Source organism: Canis lupus, chromosome 19 (genome assembly GCF_048164855.1).
Source record: "Canis lupus baileyi chromosome 19, mCanLup2.hap1, whole genome shotgun sequence".
Classification (NCBI taxonomy): domain Eukaryota; kingdom Metazoa; phylum Chordata; class Mammalia; order Carnivora; family Canidae; genus Canis; species Canis lupus.
This window is the reverse complement of record NC_132856.1, coordinates 35329116-35353420: the sequence shown is the minus strand read 5'-3', so window position 1 is coordinate 35353420 and position 24305 is coordinate 35329116. Positions and strand designations below refer to the sequence as shown.

The 24305-nt window shown below is 37.7% G+C and overlaps 1 protein-coding gene across 26 annotated transcripts in view; it reads left to right on the top strand.

The window, feature by feature from the left end:
* The first annotated feature begins 1443 nt into the window (after positions 1-1443).
* The window catches only part of CCDC66 (coiled-coil domain containing 66), a 58937-nt gene continuing 36075 nt past the window's right edge, over positions 1444-24305 (top strand). For 4 of the 26 annotated variants that reach the window (XM_072785795.1, XM_072785789.1, XM_072785790.1 and 1 more), the window contains exons 1-8: positions 1444-1560; positions 3795-3859; positions 4495-4520; positions 12780-13224; positions 14925-15090; positions 15261-15364; positions 17678-17799; positions 18236-18337. In XM_072785795.1, the coding sequence (XP_072641896.1) occupies positions 1550-1560; positions 3795-3859; positions 4495-4520; positions 12780-13224; positions 14925-15090; positions 15261-15364; positions 17678-17799; positions 18236-18337 (1041 nt within the window). In that variant the 5' untranslated portion in view covers positions 1444-1549. Of the gene's footprint in view, positions 1561-3794; positions 3860-4494; positions 4521-6590; positions 6723-6902; positions 6967-12779; positions 13225-14692; positions 14842-14924; positions 15091-15260; positions 15365-17640; positions 17800-18235; positions 18338-24305 lie in introns of those variants that run through there. The other 22 variants (XM_072785803.1, XM_072785802.1, XM_072785798.1 and 19 more) reach the window with 22 other exon arrangements.

Genomic DNA, 24305 nt, shown 5'->3' with positions numbered 1-24305 from the left:
TAACATTTTTAAAGTTACACAGCTGTATCTCTGAGAAATACTCCTGTTAAAGTATTGGTTTAAATCCTTTTAGTCTTTTGTTTTTTCTATGCATAGATAAGTAATCCTTAAAAAACACACACACACACACACACACACACACACACACATGCACAAGGGGCACCCGGTGGCTCAGCGATTGAGCATCTGCCTTTGGCTCAGGTCAGGATCCTGGGGTCCTGGGATCAAGTCCTGCATCCAGCTCCAGACTGGGCGCCTGCTTCTCCCGCTGCTTATGTCTCTGCCTCTCTCTGTGTCTCTCATTAATAAATAAATAAAATCTTTAAAAAAATCCTCAGCACAAAATAGCATTCAGAAAAATTTAGTAAAGTTGGTGACATTTTTTAGTTTTTACTGTTCTTTCATTTATCAATTATTTACTGTCTACACCCTTCAGTGTCAGGCGCTCACCTATGGAGGTATGTAAGACACCAACCGCCTGCCCCTCTGAAGCTCACTCTTGACACAGGATCTTAAGTGGATTAGTACTCTGATCAAAAGGGCAGGGGTTGGGGGTGGGGTGAGCAGAGAATAGGTTCCTGATTTACCCACTAATGGATTCCAGAGGAGGTTCTCAGAGGAAATAACGTTTACATTTAGATCTTTAAGAATGAACCGCAGATAGACTCGTAAAACACTAGTTGGGAACACCGGGTCTGGGGTTAAATGGTTTCATAGTCCTTGGGCAAGCTGCTTAAGCTCGGTGCCTCACGGATAATTTTGTAAAGCTCAAATAATAGACAAAGTGCTTGGATCCCCTGTGATTGTTGCAATTTTAAAAGAGTTCTGGGGGGGAAAAAAAAGAGTTCTGGGCAGCCCGGGTGGCCCAGCGGTTTAGCGCCACCTTCGGCTCAGGGCGTGATCCTGGAGACCCGGGATCGAGTCCCACGTCGGGCTCCCTGCATGGAGCCTGCTTCTCTCTCTGCCTGTGTCTCTGCCTCTCTCCCTCTGTGTCTCTCGTGAATAAATAAATAAAATTAAAAAAAAAAAAGAGGTCTAATGTACTAGGCTTCATGCCGAGCGACAAATAAGAGAAATCCTGTCCTCAACCTAGGAGTCTCTCTCCAACGCCCAGCCCTCCAACTTACTCCCAAATTTTAACCTCTTTTCTTACAAATATGGAAAATGTCCGTTTCTTAAAAAGTTTATGCGTTTTGTTTCTCCACATTTTTGTCACCTCCACCTGAGATGAGGCACGCCTCTGAGGGCTCCGAGCGAACTGGGGCGGGGGGGCGGGGTACAGCTCCGTAGAACGAAGGAGCCCAGGGCCAGCCAGAGAGCCTCAGGGTAGGGCGCCCGAATCCACCCCCGCCAACTAGGCGGGTTGCCCCCGCAGCCCGGCCTCCGAGCGCACCCGGCAGCACGCTCAACTCTGATTGGTCCGTTCTCCCAGCTCCCCGGCATCACTGTATCCAATCGGCGCAGCGCTTGTTGCGCGGCGGCGGCGGCGGCGGCAACCGGCGTACACAGGTGGCTGGAGCGTCCTGTGGAGAGAGGGAGAGGTCAGGCCATGAACCTGGGGTAAGCCGGGCGGAGCAGAGCGGTCTTTAGCTGAGGCGGGTGAGGCTGGGTGGTCCCTTGGAGCCCTTCGTGGAACCCCTTCCCACGTTGCGCGGCCGTCAGCGGCCCGGCTCCCTGAGGCGGAGAGGGGGTGAGGGGTTGAGGGCCCCAGGACGGCCTCGGCCTCGGCCGCCGCTGCCGCCATCGCCTTTCCACACGGTAACGCGGAGTAAATCTGCCCGGAACCTGGTTCCTGCCCTCACGTTGACCTCAGGGTGGAGAGGGAGAAGAGGCGATAAGCGGGAGGGCAGATGGAGAGATAAAGCTTAGCGGCTTCCCGGGAGGAATCCGGGCCCAGGCTCGCTGGTCCTGTGCGGCTCTGGCTTTCGCTTCTCTGCGGCCTGTGGGGAGCGCCCAGATGCGCTTCGCGCCGCCAACGCAAGCAGCCGGGTCGCTGCCAGTGCTGGGCCCCTCACACACCCTGCTTGTTAAGTAGTGGTTGAAGGAAAAGGGCTGTTTGTCGCAGGGTTTTCATTCCCCTGGGACGTTTAATATGAAAAGAAGATGAAAAGGCCCCCAAGTTCCGACACTGCACCTCGTTTATCAAATGAACTTGGTGTTTTATACCATGTCCCCTCAGGGAGTGGACAGTGCAGTAATGGTGAACAGACGTACTTCTTGGGTTCATTCTTTTGTTTGTTCAGTTTCACCGACATAAACGTGAATTGTCTTAACCCCACAAAAGGGCTTTTTTTAAATTAATTAATTTATTTATTCGTGAGCGATAGAGAGAGAGGGAGAGACACAGGCAGAGGGAGAAGCAGGCTTCACGCAGGGATCCTGACGTCTGACTCGATCCCGAGTCTCCAGGATCACACCCTGGTCTGCAGGCGGCGCTAAACCGCTGCGCCACCGGGGCTACCCTGCAACAGAGTTTATTTTTATTTTTTTTTTAATCAAATATTTTTTTTCTTCAGATTTTATTTATTTATGAGAGAGAGAGAGAGGCAGAGACACAGGCAGAGGGAGGAGCAGGCTCCACGCAGGGAGCCCGACGTAGGACTCGATCCCAGGTCTCCAGGATCACGCCCCGGGCTGAAGGCCGCGCTAAACCGCTGCGCCACCGGGGCTGCCCTGCAACAGGGTTTAAAACCCGTCCCCCCCCCCCCCCCCCCGTGTTTTGTCTCAATTAAGTGGAGGTATTTTGATGTCCTCTACTGAGCAACGCTGCCAAATGTGTTCCCAGGGAGACCTTTCCCAACGTGTCTCTTCTCTGTTTCGCCCATTGGATTTAATTCTGTCTCTTGGACTTCATTTTTGTTCCTCTTGATGTTTAATGACACACCTTTCCCCTTCCCTGCCCCGCTTTTGGGAAACCGTGTATTAAATGTGGACTATTTTTGTTCTCAGTGGAGTTTTTATTAGGATCTTATGTACGAGTTTCCTTGGCAGTGTCTGCTGTTACTTTGTGCTCTTGCATTGGACATGCACAAGTCAATTAGAGCAGCCAAAGTTTATTACAGATTTATTGTTGTGATAGTAACAAACTGTCACTGTACTCAAAAAAGTTAATAATCCTGGTGGCAGTGTTATAGCTCACTCTCAAATTAACGCTGTAGGTTGCCATAGAATGGGTTAGTCATGAGATCATCATGAAACTAATAAAAGTTAGATATGTTTTTGCTCCTGTAACTTAGGTAAGGAGTTTTGGTAACAGCAAAAAAACAGTTTTAAGAGTTAAGTAGTGCGGGCAGCCCTGGTGGCGCAGCGGTTTAGCGCCGCCTGCAGCCCAGGGCGTGATCCTGGAGACCTGGAATCGAGTCCCACGTCAGGCTCTCTGCATGGAGCCTGCTTCTTTCTCTCTCTCTCTCTCTCTCTCTCTGTCTTTCTATGTCTCTGAATAAATAAATAAAAAATCTTAAAAAAAGAGTTAAGTGGTGCTATGATGATTGAATTTATTGCTTACTAGTAAGAAAAGTTTAAAAAAATAACTTTTCATGTTAAACATAACGAATTCTTTGCATTATTAGAAAGTTTCAGGCATTTTTCTCCTTCTAGAGCTTAGTTTTATCTTGGATTGAAAAACTTTTTTTATTAAAAGAATGGTTTAATATTTTCAAGATTTAAAAAATATTTACAAGATTTATATATGAATTCAAAAGACCATAGTTACTTTTAAGATTCAAATGAGCATGCCATTTCTATTTAAAATATTGCTATTTCTTAAAAATGACAAACTTTATTTTATTTTACAGAGATGGCTTAAAGCTTGAAACTGAATTGTTGGATGGAAAAACCAAGTTAATATTGTCTCCATATGGTATGATGTGTTATCAGAAATCTAAAATGTTAACTTTTAACTTCCTACATAAAATTATACAAGCTTAATATACTTTTTGCTTGTAGAGTAATATTTAAATGATACTTTGTGAAAAGATGTTTTTGACTAACTTTCTCAGATTTATTTTTAGCCAAGTAAAGTCAGAATACATCATTGCTTACCACTGTCAGTATTTATTCATAAAATTTAATGTTCCAGTGTATTTCGTATTTAATATGATGCCTAAACAATAATTAGGTGAGGTTTATGTAATTATGTTCTGTGCATGTTAAGATGTATTGCTCAAGAAAATTAAATTTGTAGTAAGACCACAGTTGCTAAAGTCATTTTTAGTATTAGTTTTAAAACTCAGTATACTATGGTAATCCTCTCATTCTCATCTTCTTTTTCTCTAATCTGTTTATAGTTTTACCTTGGAAAATAAACAAATGAAATAGGAATACTTGAACTACACTGTAAAAGTTAGAACACTCAAATAGGACCTAAAGTTAATGCTTTGGGGGTTAATATTTCTGCTAAATATCTTTTTAAAACCATGCTAATTAAAAATTTCTTTTATAACTGCCTTAGTATGTTTTTGTTGATAGTCCAGTAATTATTGTTTTCTTTTGTAGAATGTAAATCAAAAAATTCTGTGAAGGTAAGCCAAATGACCTGAACTGTTTTTGAATGTAAAATGTGGTTTTCTTTACAGTGGTTTAAAAATAATTCCTGTCAATATATTTTAAAGGGTGTGAGAAGTTACTGTTCTTTTGATTTCAGGTTGGTCCTTTCATAGAAAAGGAATCCTAATTTTTCAGTTTAAAAACCCATACAGAACCTCTTTCTCTAGATCAGTGCTGTCCCAGTAAGTGTTTTTGTGATGATGGAACTGTGGAACTGTCCTAAGATCAATGTTTTCCAAGATGGTAGCCAGTCACTAGTCATGTGTGATTACTGAGCACTTAGAATGTGGCTAGTGTGACAAAGGAAGTGAATTTTTAATTTAAAAAATAAATTTAGTAGTTACTCTGCTGGACAGTGCAGTTCCTGAGATGAAAATATTTTTCTTTTCATACTCAAATTCCATTTTCCCACACCAAAATGCTGTATTTGATTCACAAATTTGTACATGCGTTTTGCTTTCTCCTTAATAGATCGTACTTGAGCTTAATGATAGTTTTCCTTTTAAATTATTTTTCTCAGGACCCCAAAATGCCTTTTTCAACAAAATACATTACCACTTTAACAACTTTTCGATATCCTACTTTTCTTGTTCCCTATTTTTCCAGTTTTAGATTGATATCAGCAGAAATTTCAACCCTCCCATTATTAACTGTAGCCCTCCTTTTCCTCTTATCTTTGTAGCATCTTTTTTTTTCTTTGTAGCATCTTAGTCTTTATTTGTGTTTCTTGAATAGAGCTCAATTTGGATGATGTGGCATTTTCCACCTCTGAGCTTTTGATGGCTTTGCTATTTTTTCCAGGTTTAATCAAAGTGAAGTTGCTTGAGTATCCAGCATAAATGGGTGATGATACAGAGTAATTCCATATGCTGCCCTTTATAAAAGTTATTTTCCAAATATGGTATATAGCCATATATCTTGGGTGCTTTTTTAGTCACAATATGAATAGTATATTTTTTTCCTGTTCCTGCACTATTTAAAAGAAAATTTTTTTTTAAAGTTTTATTTATTTACTTTAGAGGGGGAGGGACAGAGGGAGAAGAGACTGTTAGCAGTCTCCACACTTGGGTGTGGAGCCCCACATGAGGATTGTGGCTCTCCCTCACGGTCCTGAGATCATGACCTATCTGAAACCGAGAGTCAGATGCTTAATCGACCGTGCCACCCAGGTGTCCAAGGTCCTACTCTTAAAATATTGCAACTCATTATTTTATTTGATTTACATTAACAAATACAGCACCTGTTTTTGAGATCTTAGATAAAAAGCTGCTTGTTGTAGTTGATTTCCATCTTCCTCGGCTCTATTCTCTCTCACTTTTATCCCCTTGCATTGATGTCTTTAATGCATTTGCTTTAGTCACCACATTTGTGAAGACATTTCATTGTTTTTGTAACCAACCTAGAATATGTGGTGATCTTCTAGTTTTGAACTTAAAGATTATATTAACAGTCTAGAAATATTTTATCCTAGGATTCTTTTCCAGAATAATGTGTCAGCTGATCTTGATCTTTATTTACTGTCTTAGAGCAAATTGTTTCGTTTTATTTTTCTTGCTTTGAGGACTTCAAAATACTGATGCTGGTAACTATGTGAGGTGATGGATATGTTATTCACTTGATTGTGGTGACTATTTTACAGTGTATGCATATGTTAAATTGTATACCTTAAATAAATAGTTTATAATTGTCAATTATAACTTAATAAAGCTGGAAGAAAATACTGATAGAATTTAAGTCTCCCTTCTCTATTGATTTTATTTCAAGGAGCTTCTCTTCCCTTATTTATCGGAGTTGCTAAGATCCTCCTCATTTCTTTCTTTGCTCTTTTCAGAAGACAAACAAAAACAGTAGTGCTTGTCTTTTTCCTTTTGCTTAAATCTGTTTCTTAATTTCCCAAATCTCAGTTCTGCAGCTATATGTTGGATTCTCTTTTCCGTAAGTTATTGATGGATTCTTTTTTCATAGTGCTTTTCTTTTTCTACTGGGAGAAGTTCCTGAGTGACTACAGCATCTACCTACAGTTCTGTTTTTCCCTTTTCTCACAGGTTGAATTACTATCATCGTCATAGTATGCTCTTTAAACACAACTGAACTTTCTTCATCATCAAGTTTAACACGTGTGGTCAGAGTACTTTCTTTACTTTTCAAAATCCCTTCTGCAATTTTTAAAATCTGTGGTAAGGAATAAGAAGTAAAGATGGTTAACAGCTTAATTTCTTAAGCTTATAGGAGGAGAAATGAAAGAAATATTAATGGTTCAGTGTCATGAGTAATTTACAAATTCTAAACTCTTATGCTTAAAATTCTCACAAATTTGTGGAAATAGGAAACATTAAAAGATTTTTTTTTTTCCACAGGTATTTCTACATGAGAGAATCAGAGTAGTGACACACTAAAGGATATATACAATATTAGTGTTAGGTATCATATTTTATATTTTAAAATACTTTGCTTCTTTCTGGCCTTGGGATCTTGGCTCCATATAAATGGTAAACTCAGCCAGTATTAAACAAATGCATTGGACATTGTTTATATTTTGAAAAACATTGGTAGAATTAAAATTAGCTAAAAGAGCAGCTTGCTATATAAAAATGTTTATGACATGACTCTTTGAGCTGTTAAAATTCATCTGATCCAGTAAATACTTGGGGAATTATTTAGGCTAGATTGCTTTTATTATTAAGTAATCTGAGTATAATTGAATATTTAGTAGGTCATGATCTTTTGCTAGCTCCATTCATTGTTTTTTTCTTTTTTTTTCTTTTTTTTTCCTGGTATTTAGCTACAAAAAGTAATCAGGGGCTGCCTGGATGGCTCAGTCAGTTAAGCATCCCACTCTTGATTTTGGCTCAGGTCATGATCTCAGGGTTGTGAGATCAGGCCCTGCATTGGGCTCCAAGCTAGGCATGGAGCCTGCTTGGGATTCTCCCTCTTTCTGTGCACTGCCCCCTACCCCCCAAAGTAATCAGGATTGAGCTGAATGAATGTATGTTGACCTCATGCCAGGTCATTGCCCACCCTCCTGCCCCCTTAATTAACTTTTAGAAGATTTTTTGGTGTATTTTTTCTTTTGTAAGTGGAATGTAGCAAGATAAATCTACTTAGAGCTCCAATTAGTAGGTTTCTGTTTGACAATGATTTATTGAAGCTGTAAAGTTTTAGTGGAGTGCCATTCTTGACTAATTCTTCCTTGACTGAGAGAAAAAGAGTAAAACCTAGGCCTTGTTTTCTGGAAGTGGGGGTATCAGGTAAATACTGTGTAATACAAGTAGACTGTAAATATGCCATGGTAGGGTTATAAAAGGCAGAGCACTGCAAAGAGCAGCTCTTTGTGGTGTGAGGAGACTAGGGAAAGCTTCGTAAAAGGAGGTGACATTTTAATTAGAACTTAAAAATGAGGCGGGTATTTATAGGTAAGGAGGTAGGGGAGTGTATTCTAAGCTCAGAAAATAGTGGGCAAAACACCAAGATAGAAAGCATAATTTGCATTTGGGGAATAGTACATATCTTGGGGAAGTACAGAGCATAAAACTTGGAGTAGATTACAGTCTTAAAGAGTTCAAATGTATATTTAAGGAGTTTGAACTCCTCGATTTTTGTGTAGGGAGGATTAAAGTATTGAGTCTGTATAGTATAATTTGTGTGTAGGATAGGACTTTGGACAGTTAGGTGAAGGACAAATTGTAAAAGGGAGACCAGTTATGAGCCAGTTATAGTTCAAGGAGAGTCTTAATAAGTTCCTGAACATGTGTAGTGGTTAGTGAAATGAATAAAATGGGACAGAAATGAGAGACTTTCAAGATATGTTAATGGCATGCACTGTACTTTTTAGCAGTTTGGATAAGCAGCTGATTAGAGAAATGAAATGCTCAACTATGAGTGACCCAAAAAAAAGGCTAGTATGAGCCAAAGAAAAGTGACATAGTAGGAGCTGTAGAGACTGAGGTGGTAGGGCTCAGCTATATAAGCTATGTGTATCTGCTGATAATTGCTTAATCCACACAGTGGTTTTTAAAAACTGGAGTGAGTTGTCAATATCTAAAAATTGGAAAATTTAAAGTAAAATCTGACATTTTTGGTTTCCTTGAAATACTGGATGATCTAGCAAGTAGTCTCAGATTCCTATATAGCAGTATAGGCTGGTTCTGAGGAATGCCTGCCTCCTTTAAGTGGAAAAATGTTCTTCAGCTCAAACCAGTTCTTACAGAGCGTAATTTTAAACATTTTTTTAAAAATTTATTTATTTATGATAGTCACAGAGAGAGAGAGAGAGGCAGAGACACAGGCAGAGGGATAAGCAGGCTCCATGCACCGGGAGCCTGACGTGGGATTCGATCCCGGGTCTCCAGGATCGCGCCCTGGGCCAAAGGCAGGCGCCAAACCGCTGCGCCACCCAGGGATCCCCATAGAGCGTAATTTATAGTAGGTATTTGAGTTTGCCACTTCTCTCTTAGAGGATAAGTTATATTACATAAAATAGCCTCAGGGGTGCCTGGGTAGTGCAGTCAGTTTAGTGTCCCACTCTTGGTTTCCACTTGGGTCCTGATCTCAGGGTCATGAGGTCAAGCCATACGTTGGGGCTCCACGCTCAGTGGGGAGTCTGTGTGAGACTCTCCTTCCCCCCTCAGTCCCCCCCCCTCCAAAAAATTTTTTTTAAACAGCCACAAATTGGGAGGGTAAAAAGGCATTTTATAGTGTATTGGTATTATCAAAAGCCTAAAGCCAGGAACAAATAGGATGTAGATGAGATGAAGATGATAATAAACAGATCTAGTAGCTCATAGTACAGGTACATTTTGAAAAGTGAGGTGAAATGAGTTTGGCTAATTGGTCAAAATGTTTTGTATATCATGTAAGTTACTGAAAGACGAGAGTTGGGATATCATAAGCTGGCTAAGTCATGTGGTATCTACCTTACTCTTTGACAGCAAGTATTTTATTAATCTTTACACCCAGCACTTTTCCATATTTGTGAGCACACAAAAAGCAACAGTTAATATTGATTGAATGACTGTTTAATTATGTTAATTAGATTTGCCAAAAGGTACAGTAGATTAAATAGAGGAAAGATATAAACAGGCTGTAATCTAGTAGTGTGGTAATGAAAACCTAAGTTTAGGCTTATCAACATGTAAATGGTTGAGAAAAAGATATTTGAAAGGAAGAAAAGACCAATACTTGCGTGTAAGGTAAAGAAGACCAAGGAGGATGAAGTTAAAGATGACTATGCTTACCGATTGGAGATGTTAGATCAACAGTGCCACAGAAATGGGACATTTTGGAACAGGGAACAAACATAGAATTCAGTTTTTAAAATAGTATCATTGAGGATAATAAAATTTACTGAACACCTACTTTGTTCCATTCACTATTCTCTATTGGGGTTATAGCAATAGATAAAATATACAAAAATCTCTACCCTAGGGTGTTTACATTTGAAAGGAGTTGAATTGACATACAATAAGCAGAATAAATATAGAATGTTACAAGATGAAAAGCGCTATAGAGGAAAAGAGAAAGGGAAGAGGCACAGTCACTTCAGGGGAACAGCAGTCTGGAAAAGGGAGTGAGTGCTAGATAGGTAGAAGTGTGAGAGTGGAACAGGAAACTTGCAACCCGCCCCCCCCCCCCCACACACACACAAAGAACAGGAAACCTACAGTTTTAAATGGGGTGATCAGAGAAGACCTTACTGAGTTGGTAATGTTGGAGGAAAGATTTGAAGGAGGTAAATGCACAAACCATGTAGAATCTGAAGGAGGAATCCCAGTTAGAGGGATTGACTAGTGCTAAGGCCTAAAATTAAAGGTTCTTGTTGAATAGTGAAGAAGCCAGTATGGCTCGTGGCTAAGATAGAAAATGAGATCAGATGAGGTGATAAAGCATGAAGGGTGCACAGATTGTTAATTTTTTTTTTTTTTATTGGTCATTGTATGAAGTTCAATTTTTCCTCCTAAGCAAGCTAGGAAACCATTAGAAGCTTTTGAATAAAGTGACATCTAAGTTAACCTATTAAGTTACTCACTGTGGTTGTTGTGTTGAGAGACTAGAGAGCAGGGGCAGAACCAAGAAAATCAGAAGGCTTTTCAGGCAAGAGCTAATGTTTTGGAATAGAGGGGTGGCAAAAGAGTTGTTCAGGAGTGGTCAGGTTTAGGATATATTTTGGGGATGGAGCAAAACAAAGTTTGATGACGTGTTGGCATATGAGAGAATAGTTGATAATTTCAAAATTTTTGGCATGGGTAGCTGAGATGGAAAAATTGAAGGGCGGAGGTTATTTAGGGGTATGTAGGAAATCAAGAGTTTGGTTTTGGGCATGTTGTTTGAAATGGCTAGTAATAATCCAAGTGGAAGTGTTTGGATAGGCAGATGGAACCTCAAGTTAGAGGAGAGGTCTATCCTGACTGAAGACAAGTTTAGTTAGGAGTCATCAGTATATGGATAATATTTAGAACCACAAGGGTAAGTGAAATTAGCAAGTGAATGAAGTAAATTAGGCTAAGAAGTCCTGGGACTAAGCAACTTCAAGAGGTCTGGGGAAAAGAGAGCCAATAAGACTGAGGAGGAACAGCAAGAACCAGAATTGTGGAGTCCTCAGGAAATCAAGTAGAGAAAGTGACTCAAAATGGGAGGAATAATCAACTGAGTCACGTGCTGCTAATAAGTCTGGTGAGATGATCTGAGAATCAGTCACTGAATTTGCAATGTGAAAAGTTATTAATGACCTTGATGAGCAGTTTTGGTGGAGTGATATGGGTGAAAGCCTAGCTGGAATGGGATTGTGGAAGATGAGAAAGTGTGTTCATGTATTTTTAAAGATGATAAAGATGTGGTCTAGCAGGAAAGAAATAGTTGGTGATTCGGGAGAAAGCAAGAAATGCCTAGAGAAAGATCCTTTAGAAAGAGGGTTATGGGAATATCTATGAGTAACAAGTATAAGCGATTTGTATGAGTACTAGTGCTGGTACAGATTTAGTAATAGAAATTTGAAGTTTTTTCTGATTACTTTTCTATAAGATTTTCAGTGAAATAGTGATCAAGATCTTCAGCTGAGAATAAGTGTGAAAGGGAAAGTGTTTGGAGTTTTGGGAAAGAGGAGAAAGTTGAAATTGTTAAAAGACTAAGAGTAAATGAATTTGTGAAATGCCAGGTAGCATGAAGGGCCTCTTTGTTGTTTTGGGTTGTGTATTTAAGGTGAAATTAGTTGCTGTGGCTTTGTGTTTTTCTTCTGAGCGCAGGCACAGAGTAGGTGAAGAGTTAGATTTTCTCAGTCTGGGGATTTGCAAAGCATGTATGTCAGAGCAGAGCAGTTGACAATAGAAGATGGTGGTGGTTTTGGTTGATCATGGAATTTAAGATTGATAAGGAAGACACGAAGAAAGTGGTAGGATAAATATAGATTCCAGCTGAATAAAAGAATTGTCAGAATTGGGATATGCAAGAAATTAAGCTGGTAAAAAAAAAAAGGTGGTAGTCATTGTGCCCTACTTGAGGTTATGGAGGGATTACAGTGAGCAGTAGTTACAAGATTAGTATAAACTATCACTATGAGAATGAGTAATTGAGATATACTCCTATAAAGTATAGGAGCAGAGTTTAAGGGACACCTGGGTGGCTCAGGGATTGAGTATCTGCCTTCAGCTCAGGACATGATCCCAGGTCTGGGGATTGAGTCCTGCATTGGACTCCCTACGAGGAGCCTGCTTCGTCCTCAGCCTATGTATCTGTTTCTCTATGTTTCTCATGAATAAATAGATAAAATCTTAAAAAAAAAAAAAAAAAAGAGCAGAGTTCAAGGAAATGAGAGGCCAAGGAATTGGAAGAATGATCTATGTGGATATGAAAGCACTAATAATTAAGATAGGAATTATGGTAGAGGGATATTGACCTACAAGTTATTCAAGAAATAAGTAAGTTACAGGTCTATAGATACCTATAAAGAAAAGAGGTAGTCTAAGTGGTATAATCATGACATGAAATTCAAAACTGGAGTAGAATGGAGATGTCCTATAGCAGCTAGAATAAAAATTCTTTATTATGTCTAAATAAAATGATAATTTCCAGTTGTTGAAGCTTTCAAGTAAAGATGTGCAAAGGTTAAATGTTAGTGTATCGTGCATGTCTTAACCAGCAAAATGCAAAATGTTTAGAGGCCTGACATGACCGATGATATAATGATAAGTGTTGATTTTTCAATGGCTGTTATAAAGAATAAATTTTTGGTGTTTTAACAGATGGGAAGTAAGAACAAGATTGCAAAATGTCCTATAAGAACAAAACAGACTGGATACATTCTAAAATCAACACAAAATACATGTATCAGGAGTGGAAAACTTTTGCAAAAGAAGAGAATGGGTTCAGAAACTTCACTGGCAAAAGGTGAAAAAAGTAGCATGATTTTTTCACCCACTAAGGATTTATGCAAGCAGTATGTAGATAAAGACTGTCTTTATGTCCAGAAAGAGATTTCACCTGCAACCCCCACTATACAGAAGACTAGAAACACCATAAATACCTCTGTAGTAGCTAAGCAGAAGCATTGCAAAAAACACATCACAGCTGAAAATACGAAGAGCGGTTTGGTGTGTCTAACACAAGACCAACTACAACAGATTTTAATGACTGTGAACCAAGGAAATAAGTCTATTTCCGCGATTGAAAATGGAAAGGAGGAAACAAGTAAGGTTTTTCTGAAGTTTTAATTAATATTAATTTTACCAGTGTTTTAGAATTTCTTATTCTTTGGATTTTACGTAACTATGTGTCTGAAATTCTAATTTACCATGTAGCACTGTAAAAAGTAATTATTCTTCTAGAGAACATTCTCATGCAAAATTACTTTTATAGCTACAATGTGCTATATTTTAAGGTTAATGATCAGAATATGACAACCATGGTACCATAGCCTTAAGAAACCCAACTCTGTGAACGCTATAAAGATCTTCATACAAAAAGCTGTTGTGCTTATTTTAAAATGTAGAAGGCAAGGACGCCTGGGTGGCTCAGCAGTTGAGCATCTGCCTTCGGCTAGGGACATGATCCCAGAGTTCCAAGATGGAGTTCTGCATTGGGCTCCCTGCAGGGAGCCTGCTTCTCCCTTTGCCTATCTCTACCTTCTCTTTGTCTCTTTCATGAGTAAATAAATAAAAATCTTAAAAAAAATAAAAATACAAAATAAATACAGGAGGCTTTACTTACATGAAAAATAATTATATAAAATGTGCTAAAATATCACTGTAATGTTCCTAGTCAAAATTAAAAGAACCTTAACTTGAATATTTGATTTGGGTTGCCAAAAAAGATTATTTTCTTGATGCCTTCATTGTACTTTTCCTGACCCTTAATCCATGCTGAGGATTGTCAGCACTGTCTTTTTAACCAATATAAAATACAGACTTGGAAGTAGTAGAAGTATGTGTCTTCTTTTTCATTAGTCAGGGCATTGTTTTATATTTTTAAAAGCCTTCTGATTTCCTTAGCTTTGGGATAAGGAATTAATATGAGTAGAAATGTCATTAAAATTTTGTTAGGCAAAAAAAAAAAAAAAAAATTTGTTGTTAGGCAGTAATGAAATAAATAAAAATAACGTTAATAGTCACCAGGAAGAGGCTCCACAACTGATACGGGGACCAGGTAGCTTCTATACACTCCCAAGGTATTCAAGTTGGAGGAATTTATCTTGTCTTGGTCTAGATTATTCTTTGTAAAATGAGGGAGCTGAGTGTTTAATGCTAGAATTATAGCCTAGAGAGCAAAAAGTAAAAACTATGTATAGTGAGTGAGAATATCAACAAAGTTGAAGGCAGATTTTTATCTATTCATATAATGACATGCATATTAAGTATACTTTCTCTTCATTGGGAAAACTAGCACATTAAGGAAGAATTAGAACAATTTTTGAGCCAGGCATAAGACACTGTATATGAAACATTTGAAAGAGATAACGGAGGCATAGAGACAGTGGTCCATAAAAAAGTTTTCCATTTATTTCCCATCTAAATGAGAAAAATCAGGTCAAGGTAATGAGTTTTTCATATATCTATTTGCATTTATTCTTTAAGTTGTGATTTGTGTTTTATTTGTAAAAATATTGTTAGCAAGAATGAATGGAAATTTTTTTGTTGTTGCTTATTTGTTTTCTTATTAGACAGAAGAGGTTATATAGCAATAGCCATATCTCTGGACCATTTAACCTCTGGGCTCAATTTCCTCTTTTGACGAAAGGGAGTCGTAATTCCCACTGAAGGACTGCCGTGAGAGGTGATAACTGGCAATATGGAAGGCAGTGTTTTTAAAGTATGTAGCAGTATGCCAAAATAAGTTATTGTAATACATGCACTTTTAGTGTTAATTTTGAAACCTGTATTTTTACCTCCCAGGTCAAGACAGTCTACATTTAAACAATACTTCCAATCAGCCAAAAGATGAGAACATAATGGGAGTATTCCAAAAAAATGAGGCTCTTTCATCTGTCCTGGATGAAAATAAATCCACTTTAAATAAAAATCAAGAGACATCTAAGCAGTATGAGCAGAAAATTGCCATGTATGTAACTCATATCTATTATTGTGGAATCATCTTATGAAAATGGTTTTGCTTTTCCTTGACTTTCATGTAAAATACTCTGAAGACTAAGAGCTATTTAAGTTTATTAATATTTATGGAGTACCTTGTGCAGAAACATAAGATTTCTATTATTTTTTGTATTGTCCTAGAGAGAATGTATGGAAACCAGCTGACATATTCAGTACTCTGGGCGAAAGAGAACGTGACAGAAGTTTGTTGGAAGCAAAAAAAGCCCAGTGGAAGAAAGAGCTTGGTAGGTAATTACTATACTTTTTATTACAGGTTGGTTGCCGTAAGGAATCTACATTGAGGTTGAAATATATCTTTCAGTATGATATTCTGAAAAATCTTGTTTTATAACATTTGCCATCTAGTAGTTTGCTGTAATATATAGCAAGCTTTGTGGGGGCAGCCTGGGTGGCTCAGGTTTAGCCTGCCTTTGGCCCCGGGTGTGGTCCTGGAGACCCGGGATCGAGTCTCCCTGCATGGAGCCTGCTTCTCCCTCTGCCTGTGTGTTGCCCCCCTCTCTCTCTCTCTCTCTCTCTCTCTCTCTCTCTCTCTGTCTCTCATGAATAAATAAAAATCTTTAGGGATCCCTGGGTGGTGCAGTGGTTTGGCACCTGCCTTTGGCCCAGGGCGCGGATCCTGGAGACCCGGGATCGGATCCCACGTCAGGCTCCCGGTGCATGGAGCCTGCTTCTCCCTCTGCCTCTCTCTCTCTCTCTCTCTCTCTCTCTCTCTCTCTCTGTGTGTGACTATCATAAAAAAAAAAAAAAAAAAAGAAAGAAAGCTGTGTGGTTTTACATTCCTTTAGATTGTGTCTTTTTGTCTGGTAGTCTCTTGGTGTATACCAGAAGACCAGAGGTGAGCACTGAGCATTAATGTCATCAGTATCATTCAGGAGCTCAAAGATTCCTAACTTTGCTCATTTCCTGAGTGAGAATCCATTTTCATCTTTTTCTGTTCTAGAAATTCTATGGATTTAAAGATGGTTTTATTTAAAAATAATTGAGTTTGGATGGCTCAGGGTGTGGTCCTAGGGTCCTGGGGTCGAGTCCTGCATGGAGCTTCCCACAGCATGCCTGCTTCTCTCTCTGCCTCTCTGTCTCTCTCATGAATAAATAAATAAAATCTTTAAAAAATAAGTAAAAATAAAAATAATTGAGCTCATTCTTTAAAACATTCTCATCAAGAATCATTAATATTCTCTCAGTAAGTATATTTCATACAAAAACCAGCTTACTGCTTTTGTCAGCATATAGACCTTAGAAAAATTTATCACTTCTGTTAGGGTCTTAAAATATTGGTAACTAAGAAACTCTTGCTTCTTTTTGGACTAGACTTATGTCTAGGTATCAGAATTTGGAAAATAGGTGAAGTAACAGTTGTACTTCTTAAGAATAGCTGTAAAAAAAAAACAAAAAACATAAAGATGGGCTTCACCCTCCACTCAACTAGAAAGTCCTGTGAGGCAGTTTGTAATGCTGCTGAGACAGGTGATACAGAAAAAGAGATAAGTAGAAGAAATCGGGAATGATTTGATGTTGGAAGTTAAGGTAACAGAAGGTTGGAGAAATTAAATATATAGTAGTATCTTAAGGTTTGGAGATTTGATGTGTTTATATCATAATTTCAGTCTGTATATTTTCTTTCAATAAGATTTTGCTTATCAAACTAATCAAACTTCTGAAGTAGGATGGAACTACTTGGAAATGAAGTTTTATGCTTTATTATCTGAAAAGTTTACTTTTATTTGATAATGTTAAAAAAGCAATCTTTCTTTGTTGAAGTAATGCTTTCATTAATTTTCTTGAAATTTAAATTTATATGTCTCTGACTTTTTAAAGAACTATTGGTGATTTGGGGCTTAGTTTTTTTTTTTTTTTTTTTTTTTTTTGGTATATTTTTCTTTTATTGCAGTTGAGTTTGCTAACGTATAGCGTAACACCCAGTGCCCATCCCGTCAAGTCCCCCCACTCAGTGTGGGGCCTAGTTTTTATATCAGTTTTTAGACATAAGATTTTGATTTTTTCACTTTCAGCAGTTACGAATAATAGTGGCTGACATTTATTATATATTTATTTTGTGCTAGGCCCTGTATGAAATAGGCACTATTCTCTTTACAGAAGAAGAAACTGAGTTTAGGAAGATGAATGGCAGTTTTCCCACAATTACATAGATAGGAAGTGGTTGCAGTTAGATTAATTCCAGGATTCTCTGAATCCAGAGATTTAGCTTTTCAGTCTCTTAGTAATAAATGAAGGAACATTATAGGACAATAGAACCTCAGAATAATTTTCATAATATAAAATATGTTCTGAAAAAATTGATTTTTATTGCTAATTGTGATAAACATTTTTAATCCATTTGTGCCATATCTAAGTTTGGTTCAGTTAAATGTTATATCTCTTAAAATTTTTTTCTGTCTTGTGAGTTAATCTCCCTAAGAAACAATTTTGATTAAATCTGTGTTGGAATCTGGGCTCTTTAAGAAGGTCATGATTTGTTTACGTGATTTTTTTTTTACAGTTTTTGTACATTTTTTTAAAAAGGACATTGTTTACAGATGAACAGGTTGCTTTAAAGAAGAAAGAAAAAGAAGCTTCTGAAAAATGGAACAATCCTTGGAAAAAATTTGAAAGTGATAAAATAGTGTGGGAAAAATTTCAAACTCTTGGCCAGTCTAAGGTAAGAGTATCAAAATGAAGCATTTATGGAATATATACATTTTAATTTTACTTTCTAAAATGGTAAGCCATGTTCATAACGCGTTTTAAAAATTATTTTTCATGTTATTTTTTAAAATGTTATTTTAAATTTAATTAGGACCTCAACTAGTCTTTATTTGCATTGTGTAAATTGTCTTACTTTGTAGGTGAGTGTAGAGGCTTGAGGCTATTCCTTTAGGCCCCTGTAAAAAAGTTCTGCAATTTTTTAGATGACCGCAAAACTCTACCATTGACCTTGTAGTATCTTCTACAAGGTTCTATAAAACCTAAGTGATTACTTATCAAACATAAGTACAGACCAGGTGTCTGTTAGGTAGTATTTTAGTGACCTTTAAATTTTGCCTGTGTTTAATATTATATATAGAAAAAGTACTTTGTTTTCTCTTTGTTTGTAGACTAGTCTTAGCTCTTCCAACATTCTGTCACAGTCTCCCAGTCAGATAACAGTGGTCCAGGCTGATGACTACCCACTATGTAGAGCCAGTCAGATTTTAGAGGTAAGTCATAAGTGTCATTACTTTGAATATATAAACCCTTTTGTACTTGATCTCTATATTACTTATTTTCCTTGAAAGAGTGAATCTTAATACTCTTATTAATTACCAGTTAATTTTTGCTGAGTGTATTCTCCTTAAATTTAAAGAAGTTATGAGTTGTTTCTTTTTATACATATAATAATTATTCCTTCCTAGTGAACATTTACCTTTTAACAAATGTATTCTGAAAATAATGTAGTAGCCTAAAGGGATACTTCTAAAGGTAGACATTTTCAGCACTGGTGCATTTCTTACAGAACCCTTCCAAGTTAGATTGTTTGCATGGCTCTAATGGCTGTTCTGTTCCATATAGGGTTGACTTGCCTATATCAAAGAGTTTTATAGTTGTTGTAATTTTACATTAACTAAAGGAATGAAATCTGAATTGTACTTTTCCACATTCCCAAAAACACTTTGACTATTGAAAGGCAATAAATAGCCTTGATAAAAAGGCATTTGGTAAAAATCTGTAGTTCTAGATAATTTTATAAAGGGGAAGGGGCAGAGGGAAAGGAAGAGAGAATCTAGCAAGCTTCCCACCCAGTGTGGAGTCTGATGTAGGGCTTGATCTCACCACCCTGAGATCATGACCCAAGCCAAAATCAAGAGTGGGACACTTAACTGGCTGAACCACCCAGGCACCCCAGTATGATAACTTTGATAACTTTAAGTGTAAAGTTTAAAAATTGATGCATGCAGGTACTACTGAAAATTACAACTAAAACTATTTATGAAATAGGTGTTTTCAGTTAGCAAAAGAAATTTAGGTTGAAATGTTAGTATATCATTTATTATTGATTAATTTGCACTGTATTTTAGGTCGTTTATTATCTGTGAGTAATTCGTACTATGGTTGTTAATGCAAATAGTCATTTGAGGTGACTTTTAGATGTTTTTACATTTTGTATATATTTTTAGATGCTAACATGTATTTTTTTTTTATAATCCAAAGTACCAATAAAATTACTTACATTTCACAGTAGAGATGGGAGTTGGGGACGGAAGAAGGACTAGAAAGTAAAATAATATAAGGACAACCAGTGGTTAAAGGCTATGATTATCTACTCCTTCTCAATAATACAGTTTTTATGCATTTATATATGCATGTTTTAAGATATTGGAGAAATGCTATTTAGGGGAAATTAACTAATTTAAAAACTCCCCTTAAATATCTGCAAACAGTTGGTTTCAGAAATCTAAGCCATAGCCAGAACTATTTGTACTATTTGAATTTTTTTTAAATTTTATTTATTTATTCATGAGAGAGAGAGGGAGAGACACAGGCAGAGGGAGAAGCAGGCTCCATGCAGGGAGACTCGATCCCGGGTCTCCAGGATCAGGCCCTGGGTTGAAGGCGATGCTAAACCGCTGAGCCACCCGGGCTGCCCTACTATTTGAATATTAAGTTAACCTTTTCATTTAGTTAAAAAGAGCAGAAATTTGGTTTCAGCCAGAGTCACCAAGGCCAATTTTGTTAAAACATGAAGTAATGCATGTAAAGTGCTTAGAACAGTGACTGACAACTAGCAAGTCTTCAGTGACGGTTTACTCTATCTGTACCATAACAAAGCAAATCCATTTGGAACAGTGAGGTTCTTTAGATTCAATCATCTCACCAGCTTCCTTCCCTTCTTTTCTTGATTCTCAGTCTTACCCCTCCTCTTCCAGTTGAATGGCCCTGTATTCTCATCTCTGTTTTTTTTTTTTTTTTTTTTTTTTTAAATTTATGATAGTCACACAGAGAGAGAGGCAGAGACACAGGCAGAGGGAGAAGCAGGCTCCATGCACCGGGAGCCCGATGTGGGATTTGATCCCGGGTCTCCAGGATTGCGCCCTGGGCCAAAGGCAGGCGCTAAACCGCTGCGCCACCCAGGGATCCCTCATCTCTGTTTTATTCAACCTAAACATTCTCACATACTGTGTAATTTTGAATTACTATGTGTTTCTAAGAAATTTACTTACAGCCTCAACTTCTTTGGAAATACCTCACTTCCATGAAAACTTGGCTTTCCTTAATCACTACTTCTCTTTGGGAAGGCCTTTGAATGAAGGGAGTATATTCTAATGCATTCTCTAACATGGGTAAGAAAGTGAGGTTATCATTCTGCTAAGTTTCTTATTGCTACCACCATATCATAGTTCTGCAGTTAGCCAGTAAAAAGTTCTATTTTTATTCGTTTTAAACTTTTTTATTGTGACAAAATACAACAATTTACCATTTTAATAATTTTAATGTGCATTGTAGAGGGATTAAGTACATTCACATTGTCAGTCAGCTATCACCATTGTCCACCTCCAGAATTTTTTCGTGTTTGCAAACTGCTCTGTTGGCACCCATTCTAATTTGTCTATGAATTTGACTATTTTAGATACCTTTGAGTGGAATCATGTAATATTTACTCTTTTGTTTCTGACATACTTCACTTAGCATTATGTTTTCAGGATTCATCCATGTTGTAGCATGTTTCAGAATCTCATTCCTTTTTAAGGCTAAATATTTCATTGTATTTATAATATTTTATTCTCCAAATGTTGATGGACATTTGAGTTGTTACCCCTTCTTGTCTATTGTAGAAAAATGCTATGAATATTGAGGTACAAATAATCTATTTAAGGCTCTGCTCTCAATTTTTTTTTTAAAGGTTTTGTTTATTCATGAGAGACACACAGAGAGAGATAGAGACATAGGTGGAGGGAGAAGCAGGCTCCCTCTGGGGATCCTGATACGGGACTCGACCCCAGGACCCTGGGATCACGACTTGAGCCAAAGGCAGGTGCTTAACCATTGAACCGCCCAGGTGCCCCTCTGCTTTCAGTTCTTTGGGGTATATACCCATAAGTGGAAATGTTGGATCCTATAGTATTTTATATTTAATTTTCTTTGTTAAATTTTTACCAATTTTCTTTTTAAGAAGAGAGTTTTTGTTTTTTTTGTGATTTCTTTTGAAAGAGAGCACACCCAAGTGGGTGGTAGGAGAGGCTATGTGGAAAGGGGCAGAGCAGAGGGAGAGGGAGGGAGAATCTTAAGCAGGCTCCATGTTCAGCGGGAATCCCAAAGTGAGGCTTGATCTTAAGACCCTGAGATCATGACCTGAGCCAAAATCAAGATCAAATGCTTAACTGACTCATCCACCCAGGCACCCCAGATTTTTACCAATTTTCATTTGGTAATTTTATGTTTAACTACTCTGCTGTTTTCCAGAGTTGGTATGCCGTTGTACATTTCCATCACCAGTGAGCAAGGGTTCTGATTTTTCCACACCCCACCATTTTTTTTTTTAATAAGAGCCAACCTCTATTAGGTGTGAAGTGGTATAGCTCTTCGTAGTTTTGATTTACATTTTCTTTAATAATTAGTAATGTTAAACATTTTTTCATAGCTTATTGGCTGTGTATCTTCTTTGAAGAAATGTCTAAGATTTTTGCCCATTTATGAATTGGGTTGGTGTTTTTATTGAGTTGTAGGCATTGTTTAGATGTTCTGCACACCTTATCAGATCTATGATTTGCATATATTTTGTACTATTCTTCATGTTGCCTTTTCACTTGCTTGATAGAGCCCTTTTTATTGATTCCTGTCTTATTCCATTGATGACCTGACATGTTTCAGGAAATTCTTATACAAGAATAGGTCCAAGGTGAGAGTAGCAGAAAACTAAGAATACAGTAGAAGGAAAGAAAAAAGATTTGGTAATGAAATAAATTGAAATCACAGGAAGAAGAAATCAGTGTGGGGACACTCCATGAATATAGATAAAAATTTTTTTTTAAGATTTTATTTATTTTTAAGATTTTATTTATTTATTCATGACAGACACAGAAGCAGAGACAGAAGCAGGCTCTCTGTGGGAGAGGCTGATGTGGGACTTGATCCCAGGATTCTGGGATCACGACCTGAGCCGAAGGCAGATGCTCAACCACTAAGCCACCAGGTGCCCCTAAAAGATTTTATTTATTCAAGATAGAGCACAGGAGGACAAGGGGCAGAGGAAGGGGGACAAGTAGACTCCCCATGGAGCGCAGAGCCTGACTCAGGGTTCAATCCCAGAACCATGAGATCATGACCTGAGCTGAAGTCAGACATTTAACCAACTGAGCCACCCAGTGGCTCGAATATAGATAGAATTTTAAAAAGAAATGAAATGTCTGACATAGAAGATTACAAATAGCTTTTAAGACACAACCTTGAATGATAGATTTTTTTCAAATAAAACAGCAGATAGGTAAATATTAACATACACATCAGAGAAAAAAACTTCCTAGACCAGGAAAAAAATTAAGCTAAATGAATAAAAACAGGCTGATTTGAAGATATTTCCCAGTAAGTGTTAAAATTTAAAGAACAAGTATAGACTTCTTTATGCATTTCAAATAAGATGAAGACAGAACAAAAATCAAGTTAACCTTAGATTTCTCCTCTGTAGATAATAGAACAATGTTTAAGAGGTTTAATAGATACAGTGGGGCAAAGAATTTAATGCCTAAACAACAAGTTCACATGTAAAGGGAACATGAAGATGTGTTCAGACCTATATGAATTTATAAAATATTCCTCCCAACGATCTTTCCCCAATTTTTTTTTTAAGTTTTTAAAGATGATTTCTGGGTCAGAAAAGTGGATCAGAATTAAAACACAGGAATTTGTGTGTTTAAAAAAGGAAATAGGGGATCCCTGGGTGGCGCAGCGGTTTGGCTCCTGCCTTTGGCCCAGGGAGCGATCCTGGAGACCCGGGATCGAGTCCCACGTCGGGCTCCCGGTGCATGGAGCCTGCTTCTCCCTCTGCCTGTGTCTCTGCCTCTCTCTCTCTCTCTCTCTCTCTCTCTGTAGGACTATCATAAATAAATAATTAAAAAAAAAAAAAAGGAAATATATACTGACACAAAATCTCTAAGACTTTGTACAATAAGGTAAATTGCAGAACCATACAGTGTAACCATTTCTGTGTTTAAAGGAAAAAAACTCTGGAAGACATCAACAAATATGAATACATAAAAGAAAGCAGATTGTTAGCCTTGTCTGAGTCTGGTGAAGTGTAATGGAAGCAAATGGGAACTTTCCACTTTTGTTCTTTATGGTTTTATGTTTATGCTTTTGTGAAGAGTGTTGATATGTTGCATGATTTCTTTATAAAGACAGAGTTAATTATTCTGAAAAACCAGATAATGGTTTAAGAATGTAGAAAGCAGGGATGCCTGGGTGGCTTAGTGGTTAAGTGCCTGCCTTTGGCCCAGGGTGTGATCCTGGAGTCCTGGGATCGAGTCCTACGTCAGTCAGGCCCCCTGCATGGAGCCTGCTTCTCTCTCTCTCTGCCTATGTCTCTGCCTCTCTCTCTCTCTCTCTCTCTTTCTTTCATGAATAAATAAATAAATAAATCTTTTTTAAAAATGTAGAAAGCAGAGATGCCTGGGTGGCTCAGCAGTTAAGCATGTCTGCCTTTGGCTCAGGGCATGATCCTGGAGTAGCGGGCCCACATCGGGCTCCCTGCATGGAGCCTGCTTCTCCCTCTGCCTATGTCTCTGCCTCTCTCTCTCTCTCTCTCTCTCTCTCTCTCTCTGTCTCATGAATAAACAAATAAAATCTTTTTAAAAAATGTAGAAAGCAAAGATAACCACTAGTTTAATTATAAACAGTATCTACTAATGTAACCTGTACAACAGGAAACATACAGTAAGAAAACAAAAGTCAACTCTGAAAGTTCAAAAGTCTTTTATTTAAAAGCAGAGGTATGAGAACCCCAAATTCATGCTACTTAAAAGAGATATACTTGAAATAAAATTACTTTTACTAAAAATAGATTATATAAGCCAATCAAAATTTTAAAAAAATGGAAAGCAAAACTTCTAGTAATTTTAGAAACATTACCTTGGGAGTGAAAGCTATTTAACTTACTTAGTTTAATTTAGGCTCCATGCCCAGAGTAGAGACCAG